This window comes from Plutella xylostella, chromosome 17 (genome assembly GCF_932276165.1).
Source record: "Plutella xylostella chromosome 17, ilPluXylo3.1, whole genome shotgun sequence".
NCBI lineage: Eukaryota > Metazoa > Arthropoda > Insecta > Lepidoptera > Plutellidae > Plutella > Plutella xylostella.
Window position 1 is genome coordinate 3,561,714 of NC_063997.1, and position 15,390 is coordinate 3,577,103.

The 15,390-nt window shown below is 39.1% G+C and overlaps 1 protein-coding gene across 2 annotated transcripts; it reads left to right on the forward strand.

The window, feature by feature from the left end:
* Window positions 1-6,033: 6,033 nt before the first annotated feature.
* Window positions 6,034-15,364, forward strand: LOC105384324. Of its 2 annotated transcripts, XM_048626726.1 has the most exons (13): window positions 6,034-6,185; window positions 6,747-6,854; window positions 7,048-7,220; window positions 7,613-7,807; window positions 8,179-8,315; window positions 8,678-8,796; window positions 9,192-9,369; window positions 9,566-9,694; window positions 10,207-10,299; window positions 10,981-11,153; window positions 11,352-13,930; window positions 14,452-14,634; window positions 15,122-15,364. In XM_048626726.1, the coding sequence occupies exons 2-11, from the start codon at window positions 6,754-6,756 to the stop codon at window positions 12,577-12,579; spliced, it is 2,526 nt and encodes an 841-aa protein (XP_048482683.1). In that variant the 5' UTR covers window positions 6,034-6,185; window positions 6,747-6,753; the 3' UTR covers window positions 12,580-13,930; window positions 14,452-14,634; window positions 15,122-15,364. The 2 variants fall into 2 exon arrangements, with proteins under 2 accessions (XP_048482683.1, XP_037965158.2); XM_038109230.2 differs by lacking the exon at window positions 10,207-10,299.
* The last annotated feature ends 26 nt before the right edge of the window (window positions 15,365-15,390 follow it).

Genomic DNA, 15,390 nt, shown 5'->3' on the forward strand with positions numbered 1-15,390 from the left:
TTCGATCTTCCGACTGGATACCTTCTCTCGGATGAAGTGGTACCTCACGTCAATATGTTTACTGCGGGCATGGTAAACATCACTACCTGAAAGCTTAATTGTACTTTGATTATCACAATACATGATAAATGGCTGGTCCGTTTGTTCAGACCAGAGCTCACGGTGTAACTGGCCGAGCCACAGTGCCTCTTGTACTGCAGAAGTTAGAGACATGTATTCAGCCTCTGTGGACGATAGGGCCACGGTCAACTGCCTTTTAGAAGCCCAACTTATAGCAGCTCCCTGAAACAGAAAAACATGACCGGTGCACGAACGCCGCGCCGATCTTCTATATTCGATGCCCAGTCTGCATCACAGTAACCAACAACATTTTCTTCATTCTTCTTGTATGTTAGTTTCATGTTTGATGTTCCTTTTAGGTATCTGAGCACTCTTTTTAATGCTATCCAGTGTTCTTTAGTGGGCTTGCTATTGAAGCGGCTTTACATATTCACTGCATATGTTATATCTGGTCGTGTACCTTGAGACAGATATAAAAGACATCCAACTGCTTCATGATATGGTATGTCAGTCCTGACTTCATCATCACTCTTGGCCGGTATCAACTTCATGCTGACATCACAAGGTGTGTTGACTGCTTTGCTTTCTGCCATTCCAAAGCGTTGTAATATTTTCTCAATGTACAACGACTGATCTAATGAAATTTCATCTTCTTTTCTTGTTATTTTCAAACCAATACAAAATCTGGCTTCTCCTAGATCTTTCATTTTGAATTTTTGAGTTAATTTTTCTTTTACAGTATTTACAGTTCCTTCTCTGCTGTAAAAGAACAATAAATCATCGACATACAATGTTATGAACAGTATATCATTCTCGTTTATGCAATAATATATGCAGGGATCAACTCTACTCCGTGACAAGCCAATATCTTGAAGTGCAGCATTCAATTTTATATTCCACTGTCGGCTCGCTTGTTTCAGACCATAGATGGATTTCTTAAGGTGGCATACACTCTTGCTGTCCTTCTCATACAAGGGTGGCTGGGTCATGTAAAGTTCCTCCTCTACATCTCCTTGCAAAAATGCTGAAATGGCATCCATTTGATGAATTTTGAGATCATACTTAGCTGCTGTAGCTACTAGACATCTGAGGGAAGTGTAACGGACCACTGGGGCAAATACTTCTTGATAATCTATATCTTTTCTTTGCTTATACCCTTTTATTACTAGCCTGGCTTTATATTTTACAATCTCTCCATTTTCATTTCTCTTAGTTTTATACACCCACTTGCAGGGTATGGCTCTCTTTCCTTTAGGCAAGTCAGTGAGAATCCAAGTATCATTCTCTAACAGTGACTCATATTCTACATCCATGGCATCTCTCCATTGCTGAGCTAGTTCGCTTTTCAATGCTTCTTCAGTACTCTGAGGATCACAGTCCAGCACACTCATTGCGGATTCATTGCTTAAGCACATGTATGACACAGGATCTGATTGATCAGCTTGTTCTCTTAACTGTCTCCGTGTTCTTACTGTGACATTTGTTGATGGTGACAATGGTCTGCTTGGTACATAGTCTGTGTCTTCGAATTCATCTGATGAACTAGAAACTTCTATAGTTGCATCTGCGACTGAAACATTTAATGGGGCTCTATTATCATCATGGGTATGTACAATTTCAACTGCAGCTGGTTTACTCGGTGTACAAGTTGTATTTGACTGATATCTTTCATTAGTGCATGTTTTATCTTTCACGTTGTCTGTTTCTATGGAGATTTTCGTCTGTTGGACCGTATCTTCTAGAAATACAACGTCTCTGCTCATTATGACGCGCTTATTTTTCGGGTCTATGAACCTGTAGCCTTTTGTAGTATCACTGTACCCAACAAAAATTAACTCACGTGATTTGGGGTCCCATTTTTGCCTCCTTTCCTTGGGTACATGTACCATAGCTCGACAGCCAAATACCTTCATGTGACTGATGTTGGGCTTTGATCCGGTCCATACCTCATATGGAGTGGCATCTGACGACAGCCCCCGACAGGGACAGCGATTTACAATGTATGCAGCAGTCGATATGGCTTCTGCCCAGTATTCTTTCTGTAAACATGCATTAAAAATCATACATTTAGCCTTTTCTACAAGTGTACGGTTCATTCTTTCTGCTAGCCCATTCTGCTCCGGAGTGTATGGGTTTGAAGTTTGATGAATAATACCTGCAGATCTCAGAAAATTATGGAAACTGTGGTTAACATATTCTTTACCATTATCGGACCGAAGAATCTTTATCTTTCTGTTTAACTCATTTTCCACCTGATTTTTAAATTCCTTGAACTTTTCTAAGGCTTCACTTTTGTGGGTCAACATGTATACATACACTTTTCTGGAATAATCATCTATAAAGGTGAGAAAATACCTGGAACCTCCAATAGACTTGTTCTCCATCGGTCCACATACGTCTGAGTGGACTAGCTCTAGCAGTTCAGATGCCCGGGAGCCCCCATGGTTGAACGGTTGTCTGGTCTGTTTCCCTTCCAGACAGGAAGTGCATGCTGCGTCTTCTTTCTGCGTGGATAATTTCATACCCTCGGCACAGATCTGTAATTTATCTAGGTCATTGTAATTAATGTGGCCCATTCTTTGGTGCCACAAGAAGTTACTGTCCCCTTTTGTAGTTACTGATGATAGGGCTTGGTGTAGATTGGTGTTAAGTCGATATGTGCCATTTACACGATCAGCTGTTGCTGCAATCTCACCATTGCTATTCCTTATAATACAGCCTTTCTCATTAAACTTGACAGTACAGCCACTTTCAATAATTTTACTGACAGATAGCAAGTTTGTAGCTAAGTCCGGTACATAAAGAACATCTTTTACCTGTATGTTGTTGAGCGAACTGTTTGGGCCCTTCACCCCTATGATAATGTTCCCAGTTGATATAACTTTTAGCACCTTATCATCTGCCACTCGCACATGGGGTACCTTGGGTGCCGTCTCATTTTCCAGCCACACTCGATGTCTAGACATATGTGCAGATGCTCCAGAATCAATATACCAGTTGTTTTCATCGTTAACTGAAACAGCTGAAAAAGCAGCTACAAAACTGGTATTAGTATTTTGATTACCATTCTTTTTGTTCTTATTTCTACAAAACTTGCTATAGTGACCATATTTGTTGCAATTAAAACAGCGGGGACCTTTTGATTTTCCTCTAGAATTTTCTCCATATTTATGTACAATGAGTGCTGAATTCTCAGTCGGCTTAATGTTTACATCCTGTAAAATCTTAGTTTTGACCAAGTCTGCTGTTATGGAAGTGCCCGAGCTTTCTAATGCCATGAGCATAGGTTTATATGACTCCGGCAGCCCAGCTAGTAACAATGTACCCAGCCATTCATCATCCACTTTGAAGTTAATGTTACGGAGCTTGTGTGCAGTGGACATAATTTTATTTACGTAGTCCTCAACACTTGAACTGCTATCTAAAGTGGTTGTTATCAGAGATTTTAGTAAGCCAACCTTTCGTGTAAGACCTGAGTCGCTAAAAGCTTGTTGCAAATTGAGCCATACCTCTTTAGAAGTGGTGCATTCCTCGATGTGAACATAATTTATCGGGTCAACTAGCAGGATTATCTTCGACTTTGCCTTTTTGTCCTTCTTCTGGTCAACGTTGGTTCCTTCAACACACTCCCAGAGCTCTTCATGCTCTAAATATGTTTGTACTGCAAACTTCCAGGTCGAGTAGTTGTCACGGCCAATTAATTTGTCGATGCTGAATGCACTTGCATTTGACGACATGTCTTGATTGTATTACAACAAATAACTTAAATGTCCTGTTTGCTGAAATTTCGGCAATCAAGTTGTGCCGGCCGGCGGACAATAATGTTATCTCGTGATATTTTTGCAATCACGCACTTAATACCTGAAATTTGTTAAGAACCACGCTCTGCTACCATGTTGGAATTTAATACAACTATTATTTATTTAATTACTGTGGTAAATACAGAGAAAACTCAATTAAACTTTTAATAGGTTATTTATTACGACCATTACTTGACGCAGAGAAAAATCAAGAGTGACAGTAGTGACATTGACGTAAAGATGCGCGATTATCACTAACCATAATCGAATAATTCGATTATAGACTTCATTCAAATGATTTGAATAACCTTATCATTCATTCGATTATGAAAGAGTGAGAAGTAAATACAATAATGTAGAGCGTCGTCTCATTCTTCCCTATTCAAATGACTACTTAATATTCGATTATCAGTCTTTTCATCTTAAATAATACTCTATGCCTTATGAACAAAGTTCATTTTTGAGTGTCAAATTGAATAATTCAAACATCAGTTCATTCGATTATCAGTCTTGTCACCTAAAATAAAACTCTATGCCTTATAAACAAAACTCATTTTTGGATGACAACTTGAATCATTCAAACATCATTCGAATTGGAAAGAGCGAGATGTCAATATTGAATGTAGAGCGTCGTCTCATTCCTCCCTATTCAAATGACTACTTAATATTCGATTATCAGTCTTTTCATCTTTAATAATACTCTATGCCTTATGAACAAAGTTCATTTTTGAGTGTCAAATTGAATAATTCAAACATCAGTTCATTCGATTATCAGTCTTGACACCTAAAATATAACTCTATGCCTTATAAACAAAACTCATTTTTGAATGACAACTTGAATCATTCAAACATCATTCGAATTGGAAAGAGCGAGATGTCAATATTGAATGTATTGCGTTGTCTCTTTTCCTCTTATTCGAATAGTGTCATTCGAAGAAAAGTACATCATTCATCATTCATAATTCATTTCATCATTCGATTATGAAAATTAGTGGTTAGTGGTTTGCAAATTCGATTATTGACATTAGTGGTATCAAACCATTCGATTGTTGCTGTCATTCATAATCGCCCATCATTACATTGACGTGACAGCTGACATTGACATGACAGCTCATTGACGTTGACGTTTTGTTGACGTTTCATGATGAGTTGCGTTCCATTTTTCCATCAATAAATAGAATATTGTGGATTTGTTTTCCCGTGGGAATTCCGCGATAAAAAGAAGCCTATGTGTTAATCCAGGGTGTCAGCTAACTCCATATCAAATTTCATTAAAATCTTTCAGCCGTGTAACAAGTATACACGCACACACACACACAGAAACTTTCGCTTTTTATAATATTAGTAGGATAGGCGGGAGTCGATTGAATGACGCGTCACGCGACTCAACGTTGACGTCAAATTTGCGCCATCATCGCCAGTGCGACTATGTACCTAGTACTTATTACGTATAAGTACTTATTACTTCAATGGCATCATTATAATACGTATGGCTATTGTTAGAAGGAATTATTCACAACAGCTTTGTGGCCGCACTCTTATCTCGAGGAATAACACAGAATAGAAGAAAGTTGTCTATGACATGTCTTGTCTATGGACTGAGCGTTGTCGGACGTTTTCCGGCACCTTGTTGGCGAGCATGAATTACGCATGGTTCATTAATTAAAACCTAATCCTATATACTAAACTAATACAATAAATAAAAGTAGTGTGAGTTAATACTTCTATCTTTATTACTATATACAAAAATATTTTTGTAGGTGGCAATTACTGCTTTTTTTAAGATTGGCAACTCAAAATCCAATTGTTGCCAATCTTAATTTATCTGTTATAGTTACCTACTTATTATTTACCAAAGGGCTGATTTTTCAATGGTCAGATAAGTGTTATCTGAAGAAAAAAAATTGTTGCTGTCATTGTCTAATACAAACATTCAGATGTGACTGCAACAATTTTATTCCTCAGTTACCACTTATCTGACTATTGAAAAATCAGCCCTAAGTCAATAATCAGATAAGTTATCTGGGGAATATTTCTGTTGCTGTTCACAAATAATCTCAATTGATAGATAAGTATCTGTATCTATAATGAATAATGACAAATCAGAATTTATTTGAATACCAAGTCAGGTAATTTATCCAGTAATCCTGGCAACACTGGCGCCTGTATTTGAGTCTATGGTCAGGAATCCCCACCCAATCCGCGTCGTCGTCATGTGCGCTTGCGCAGATAATACACCCATAAGCTGTACTTTCATTGATAATTGTTCAGTAAGCAAGATACAACGTTTGCCAACTTCAATTCGGATCCATTGTTTATATTTTGGTGAGTAACGACTACCTTTATATAAATGTTGACTTACTTATTAGCACACAATAATAACTAGTAACTACTATTACCCAATCATAGCAAGTGTAGAGGCATGTATAAATGTCTATTTATAAAATAGAGGAAAGGTACAACTTACCTAAATTGAGTACAACTTGTCTTCATTATAATTTATGTGTCAATGATTTATTAGAAATTAGAATTAGTGCCTTTTGTTTTTGTTTAGCAATGTGGCACACCGTATAACATTAGCAATACGGTACTTTACTCACATGCTACTTACAATAAAAAATCACATACTTACCTTTTATTCCTTACTTACCTTTACGAGTACTTACTCACTTCCACTTACTCATATTCCTATTTCTATTTAAATTAAGAATACACTAATTAATAACTAAGAACCTAACATAAAATTAAAATGCTTTTGGTTTTTGAAAAGATGATTAAGTATGAAATGCAGCATGCATACCTACGAGTAGCATGCGACGCGAGAGGCGACAGCACAGCGAGCTCGACGGAAAACTCTAAAGCTTTGAATCTTTATGCTGTTTTTAGATTCAAAATGGCGGCCGACACAACAGGAATGCCTCAAGGGCTGCAGATGTCCGCGGTGGAGATACAGCAGGAGTTCTACGAAGCAATAGGAGACGCAGATTGGGAACTGTAATTATAATTAGATAATAATATTACTTAAAAAGTTGATTGACTGTTGAACAGGTGTTAATGGAATTTGACACATTAATAATTTACTTACCTGCCACCGTTGCATGGGTTTGGCCTCGAAAGCAAGCGTGACGGATCTTTTTCCACGTCTTGTCTTAGTGTCTAGTATACAGTACTATTTATTATGTTTCAGTTACGAAAGACAGGAGAGAAAATATTTACTTCAGAAAATCGGCATCGCTCTCTTTGGACCACCGAAAATTGAGGGCAACCTTACAGAAGGTGGCGATCAACTCAAACTGAAAGGATATGAAAAACGTGAAGAAGAACTAACCATGACTGTGTTCGAGAAAATATGTGAACAAGGTAAACCTGCCGCCGTCATGGCTTCTTAAGGTAAGCGTCCATCTATCGGTATCGTTCCTGAGTATCGGACCACACGGATTTACATTAATTAAATGTGTGGAGAAACAGCCAATGCCTATGAAGTTTGAATTTCTATACATAGTTCAGAATACTGCATGGGAAGTGTCCGTTGCGTACGACACCGAAAGATGGACGCTTATTATTAATACAGGTACACACACCCGAGTGCGCGTTGTTCTATGAGGTGCACTCCAATAATGTAGGTACTATTTTCTTGGTACTAACAACAATATTGCATAGCATACTCCATCGTCATCCCTTATGCCACGTTCACAATCAAAATTTCGCAACAAAAACAAAATAAAACACTCACGCAAACAGTTTTGTTTCAGCTAAATATTCCCACAACAACGTGAATATCCTCATATCAGTGATACGAGTGGTCTGCGTTTTCCCCAAGGAGGAAGTCCCGTTCTTCAAGCCCGAGCCAGAGGACTACTGGCTGGACCTTCATCAGAAAGCTGGTGATGGTGTTAGCATTTGTGTTTTCCACGTGTTCGCCATCCGCAAATGTGTTGCTTCCAAGGGTAAGTTAGACGAATTTGCTTTTACATTTCGATTTTCAAAGTCTTTCCGTGAGACTTTCGGAGTAATTTTTTTTTCACGTGTCTTTTTTATGTTTGGCGAGTAGGTATATTTATATTTTTTCATGATTTTCCAAGAGTTGTAGAAAAAACATAGGTATAACTTAAAAATATTATTAATTTGATAAACGAACACCTGTAGATCCAATGCATTGTTAACTCCACTACAGTAGGTATATTTATGTTGTTATTCTCAGAATTAATACAACACTAGACTTTCCATCCAAGAATCGCTTAGAACAACGCGGACTCGGGTAAGAAACGTCGCGTAGGCCAAATGGCGTCACATATTAATTCTTTTGATTATATTGTAGGAAAAACGTGTAGAATATTCATCGATCACGAAGGGCGCTTGTACAAGAATTGGGAGGCTTTTCTCACTGAGAACCACTTGCCGAAGAGTGTGATGGTGGTGCCTACTAATGGGGAATACAAAGCAATGATATTGCCGGTATGTATCTTTCATAAAGTTAAGTCAAAAAGTCTCGTCTCGCGCGTGACACAAAATTTTGTCTTAGTTAGCTTGTCATTTGCGCATTGCTATGCTTTAGGCGCGCCACCCACTGCACGAGAGTCGAGGCGGCGACAGCGTCGCGGCGGTGGCAACAAAGAGGAATGTCTTCTCTATTATTTTCTATATGCGAGCCTCGGTCGACGCTTACTGAAGAAGTCAGGGCGGAGTCGGTAGCAGTGAGCGGAGCACCATAGCCTATTACCTATTAGCTATACAATAGAATAACGAGTACGCTATACCTACTTACCTACAAACCTAGATATATATTAAAGAAAGTATATGTGTTAATTATGTGACAGGATGGCTCAATAGCGACAGTGGAAGATGACCCCCAAACGCCGAGAGTGAGCCTAACTGTGCTCGCATCACCCGCTTTGGGGATAAAAGCGCGGATTCTTAGCACAGCCGATACTATCAAGTAAGTACGTATGTTCAGTTTAACCTGTAGTTAAATAATAATAATTATGTGCCTCTGCGTACTTTATCTAGCAGTGTCTACCAGCTTTCATTGAATTTCAGATCGTTCTTGTGAGGTGGGGTAAGACAAACTTATAAAAAACATCGTGGGATGAGAACCTCTTATTCCACAATCATGATCTGTAGCGTATTAACTTGGTATTAACTAACCAATACTGACACTATTGCTCTCGTGCAGCCCTATCTATCTCTGATATTCAAAACGGGTCACTACCTATATTGGTTGTCATCTCTATGTGTGCTGATATTCAAAATGTGACCCACTATTGGTCCGTATGCGTGGTCACTGAACACATGAATTTTCTTACAATTTCTCTGATTGTCTTCTGTTTCCAGTACGGTGGCCAGTGTCAGCGCATTGCTCGGGGTGGGTGTTGGGGTGGCGACGCTGCCTCTGCTGCCGGTGGTGGCGCCAGTGGCCCTCGGGCTGGCAGGCGGCGTGGCGGCTGTCACTGGAGTGTACGGCATCTTCAGGTCTTCCTTGCATCTAGCTGACAGGGGGCAGCATGACCAGGTAAGAGAGAAGACGGCCGACTGGTGTAGTGGTATGAAAGCATCAGTGGCATTGTTTGGGAGAAGCTTGCGTCCAACAGTGGACTGCTATAGGCTGAAAAAGAAGTACCTAAGTTGCTACGGCACTGCCAGTGACCAATGAAAGCTTCAAACGTGTACATAACAGTAGTACATAATCGTAATGTGCCCGTTTTCAGCCAATTGGCCTGGACAACGCGGAGGCGCGAGGCAGCTGGCTGAACTTGACGCTGTCAACGGTGGGCTTGTCGTTCTCCGCAGCCGGCAAACTACTCTCCCTGGCCGCCGCCACCGGGACCGATGTCAAGGTAGCAACAACTAATTAATAATATTTTTAAATAATATTAATAGCAGTGGTCCCAAAATAGAACCTTGCGGGACTCCGGAAGTGGCATTATAATCATAATAATATGTGGATACATCTCACGCACGGCCATCCGACTCCAGCTAGACAGAGCCTGTAATATGAGTATCGGATAGCTGATATATCTACACAGATACATAAATAGATACATATAGGTATTGTAACGAACAGTCAGGTCAAGACCACTAACCATTACATCGACTCCGCTACTGAATTTCGAAGTACGAAATCCCGCTGATTGCGACCACTATTAGAAGTAGTTTTCTCCTAAGGAGTGCAGGTATATATATACTCTATGCTCGGTCTTCTTTATCTAAAATACTACCTCCACCACAAATCCTCATCTCTTCTATTCCTCATCCGAAATGTACTCTGATCAAAATTGTTTTCTGTTGTTCTTGCATTAATATCTGCTTCGATTCTCCTTTAAGTGGTTTATTTTATTTTTGTTTGCAGTTATTGATTAACGCGTTCCAGTTCCTTAAATACACAAACCTGGTGACTGGCTTCATTGGAGTGGCCAACAGTCTCGGCGATATGATTTACAAGGTAATGCTTAATCATATAATTCTGTTCACAATTATTTTCATTACCTACTTCATTATGTAATATATAATATGTAAGTTTATTATAGTTAAAGATATATATATATATATATTGTATTGTGTTGTTTTATTTATTTATATAGTATGTACAGTTTAAGTAGTATACCTTGCACCTCTACTCCCATTAATTATGTTAAAATTGTCTCTTCCATCCAAAGGTTGTCTGGTAGAGATTACTTTAAGCAATAAGGCCGCCTTTTTTGTACTATTTTATGTATATAAGTTGTGAATTGTAATGTGTCTTTAATGGTGCAAAATAAAGAGTATTCTATTCTATTCTATTCTATTCTATTCTATTTGGTTCCTTATACAGGGGTTGTAGATGCATGGTGTTAAAACTTTTTTCACGGCTTTCTGTCTCCCTCTCATTATGCGGCCATGAAAAGTGAGCATCATGTGAGCACTTCATTTTGATTTTGTCACGACTCACGTCTTGTCGTGCGTGCTGTGCCACTCCTAGTCCTAGTCCTATTTGTTTCATATTTAGCACAGGGCGCGAGTCGCACACGCCAAGACGTGACAAAAGTGTTCCGTCGCGCTCGCACTCGAGAACGCTCGATGTGAGCGAGTGCGACACTAAACTTTTACCACGGTTTTCTAGGTAAGTATAACGATATGATTTCAGTTTTACAAGTACGATGAGACTCCGACGAAGCTGGAGTTGTTCCAGTTCACAACGGCGGCGCTGTTCTTCGGGTTGGGCGCCATGTCCAACCAGACGGCGGAGGCCATCGTGCAGGACGCGCAGGCCAGGACCATCAACGAGCATCGCGACGGACTCTCTAGCAATGTCAAGAGGTAATAAAATACGCAGATGAGGTATCTCTTGTGTGTTGTGAAGCCTAGCAAGCGCGGAGATTGTGGCAATCTTTGAAGTCCCTGTCCTGCGGTGGACTATTTATGGGCTGTATTTTAATCTCATCAATAACTACTAATGCAAGTTAGTAAATGTTTTAAAGTAAGAACATACAACCTTATATATAATTATTATTGCAGGAAAATGTTCGACAAAGCAACAGCTGAGACCCGGAGGCTCAAAGGGACTGTGCAAGGCAATGCCGATATTATAAAAGCTTTAAATAAAATAGAAAACAAAGACGACTTCTTCGCCGCTCTCAACCGAGCTAACAAGGACATGAACAAGAATAAAGTGCGCGTTTCCTTGTCTCCCGACGGCAAAGCAATATTCAACAATGCCCACAAACTAGATGTTAACGAAATCGGGAACATGGGAAGGGCAGATCGTCAGCAATTGTTCTCTAAATATGGACCAGCGAAAGTGACCACAAAAAATGCGGCCACAAGGATATATGCATCAACTGTTTCTGGCCCTGGAACATCAAATGCAAGTACTACTGACTTCTCCATTTACATCAGACCGGAGGAAATATTAAAGATTGCTACAATGATGCTGAAACTCACGCAAATTGACCAAGAGTACCTCGCAGAGATACTGTCGCAACTGACTGCCGACGTTCATGAGGCCTTCTTGCTTATTTGTGCTGACCTGTTCCTCAATTTGGTGCCAGACGAACTACTCAAACTGACCGGGCTTGGCCAACACCAAGTGATCAGAGTCATCTATTTCGTGTTCAATCACATACAGTCCAAAATCCCTACAGGACTATACCATCACGAACACGATAATTCTCTGAGGACTATTGTGAATGAGTTCTTCCGTGACGGACGTATTAGTAAAGAGACACTGTTGCAGTTAAAGAAAAAGTTTATGCAATGGATTTCCCTCGGTGAAGTCAGTAATACGGTTATGATGGATGATTTAAGTAAATTTAAAACGTTGTTCGATGTGAAATACAGGGTGTTGGAGGCTGGAAAGGTGATGAAGATCGGTGAGCATGAGGTTCTGATAAAAGAGGCGACAGTGGCGCTGCTTTCGGAGCGGTTTGTCGAGGAATCACAGGAGAAATGTGACATGTTCGTTAACTTCTGCTTGAGTATCATTGCAGAGCTGTCTAAAGGAGAAGTGGCTAAGTTGTCTCTCTTAAACCCTGACGTGGATTTGCTCATGATCGTAGCCAAGTACTTGAAAGCCGAGTGTCCAGTTGTAGATGTTTACATTGGGGATTTTGTGGAGGATGGTGTCGTGAACACCTACGTGGTGAGATGTATGAAGAATGAATTACTGAAGTGGCTGGAGATAGTGAGCAAGAGGTTGAGACAACACAAGGTTTGCAAGCTGTGTCTCGGATTGTGCTATGCTTAGGCAATGGTGAAAAAATGCATGTATCAATTAGCAATACAATAGCAATAATATTAATGTTGTAGTTTAGAATCTGTAACCAGTTTCTATAGTATTTTATGGATATAACTACCTACTTACGTCATAATTAAGTAATTAAATTAGTTTGTTAAGTTTTTTCTACAACTTAATTACTAAGTTACTATTTATTATTATTATTATTAAATTGTGAGCAATATAATCTTAAAGTACCTACTTACTTACAAAACATAAATATTCTATGAAAAGCATGAAGTATTATTATTAATTATAAATATTACTTTTCACTTTAAAATTATCTTAATACTTACTTATGTAGTTCTAGAAGTTTCGTCGTTACTAGGTAGAATGTACAATAGAATACAATACAATATTGGTCACCACAAAAACATACAGACAATAATTATAAACTAGAGACAATGAACAATAGGCGGCCTTATCGCTAAGAGCGATCTCTTACAGGCAACTTTAAACATAAAGAAATAGAAATAAAGAACATTTGAGGGCGGTGTAGGTACCTACTACATAACTACTTATAATATAACTAAATAAACCGTACATACTATAGCTACATAAATACTGACATAATGTATTCGTTTCTCAGCGTTGCATTGTGATGACTTTAATATTATACCGGGTCCAGACATCGTATCCTTTGCCCTATCCTATCACCGTATCCGATCACCGTACCGTATCTGCGTATTGTATCAAGCGCCGTATCAAGCTGTGGACGCCTCCGATTCTCTCTATATTCGTATCTTCATAAAAGTCATAATCCCTTTGATGATCGAACAAAAATCGACACGACATAATGACGGGCCGTATCATGATCGCGTATCATTAACCGTCCACATATGCGATCTATGTGTGTTTCTATAAATTCTCTCACTCTATAGCCGAGTATAGCAGGCTTAAACATTGAGCAGTCTACATGGACGTAATAAGTACTTGTTCTTTATAAGTACTTATTATTTCCATGGCAGGCTACTAAATAATGTACTCTGAGCGAGCTAAAAGAAATATTCTACCTTTAATAAACCTCTGCCTGACCCATGTACTCTGTGCTACTAAAATTCTGTCATCTGCCATTTATAAGCAAGTCAAAAACAGCTGTAACTTAGGTATTATTTATTTTAACAAATAAAATAAAAACACCTGCAGAAAAGATACAAAATGATTCAATTTAAACGAACGCACAGCGAAAATGAAATTACCACTCAGTGAAATCTTTGGCCCTTTTTTAAAACCCCATTTTGGAAAAGCCAGGACTTACTGCAAGCATCCTCTGTTGGCTTATAGCAATATTTATGTTTATTGCTATGGACTGTTAGGACTCGTAAGTTTTTTACTGAATATTTTATCTTATATTCTATTCTATTCTCTGTAGGGGTGTCCCGGCACATGGCTCTCTCGAACAAAAACTTTGTGCATTTCCGCAAGGTCTAAAATGCCTTCCTAAGCTTGAACCATTTTCCACCACGCCGGTCCACTGCGGGTTGGTGGGTTCACATAGTGTTAAAAATGTAGATAGGTAAGTATGCAGGTTTTGTCGCGATGTTTTCCTTCATCGTAAGAGCGTTGGAACATTGTAAATTTCAAAGAACTAATTGCTAGGTACATGTCAGCGCCGGGATTCTAACACGCATCATCAACATCATCATCATAATATATAAAATATTATATTGGGTGTTGCAAAAAGTTGCCGAAACCAGCATGGAAAATGTTTTTTTTTTCATGAATTTTGAAATTTATTTATTTAGATTTCAGTTTCGGGCTTAGATATAACATGCTGCACATGCTTGTTTCGGCTTAGTATACCCTTTTTGCAACACCCTGTATATGGTCCCATTTTTTCAGTTAATAAGCTCATATCACTTGCGCCACACATTTGGCAAGTTTCCTCACAATGTTGGCTACAAGAGAATGGATGACGAACCCCAAGACTTCCACCATCAAGCCATGGTCGCCCACGACCTGAAGATCATAGCTACATCTATGAGCACTGTCCAGTACTTTTGCCTGATAATCGGATGTTTAACTGTAAGATAATTTTAATTCATAGTTTTTTCTAATAACCCCCAATGAAGAAGGGGTGTGTTATATGTTTAACGTAGCTCCCAAACGGCTTGACCGATAATGTTACCCCGAGTGTTTTTGATCATATTTTATCAAAATCGGCTTAGCCGTTCTGGAGTTATACCATGCTAGATTTTTTAAAATACCTCGGACAAAGAGATATGTAGGTTATAAAATACGGCTGCGGTGCCTCTACTAGCCTTAATCCATTACCAAAGGATAAATACTTCGGTTACTCCTGAACCTAAAGAAAGAAAGAAGATAAAAAAACATTATTTGACACACTGACAGCAACAATACAAAATACAGAAAATAATACAATAGAAAACACCAACACAAAATACAGACAACATAACACAAAACATATAATAACACAACAGATTGCTGTCCAGAGCGTCAAAAAGGCACCAGCTCAGCATGTTCTAAATAAGGCTAACCTCTGTTCTTGCAGGAGAACCCTTCACTATTCATCCCTCACCTTTGCGGGCAGCTGGCTGCCATCCTCATAAAACTGGTGAACGTGCTGCTCCTCATCCGAGGGTTGACAAGCATCTACACGCTCGCCCTGATGCTGCAGAAGGTCATAGTCATCGTAGTCATGGGCTTTAACTGGAGCCAAGAGTTCTGTGTCTTCAGACAGTGCCTCTGTATTTGCGATCTTTGAATAAAGCTGGGCATGTGTTGGGTTATGGTTTAAAAGTCTTTTATTATACAACTACA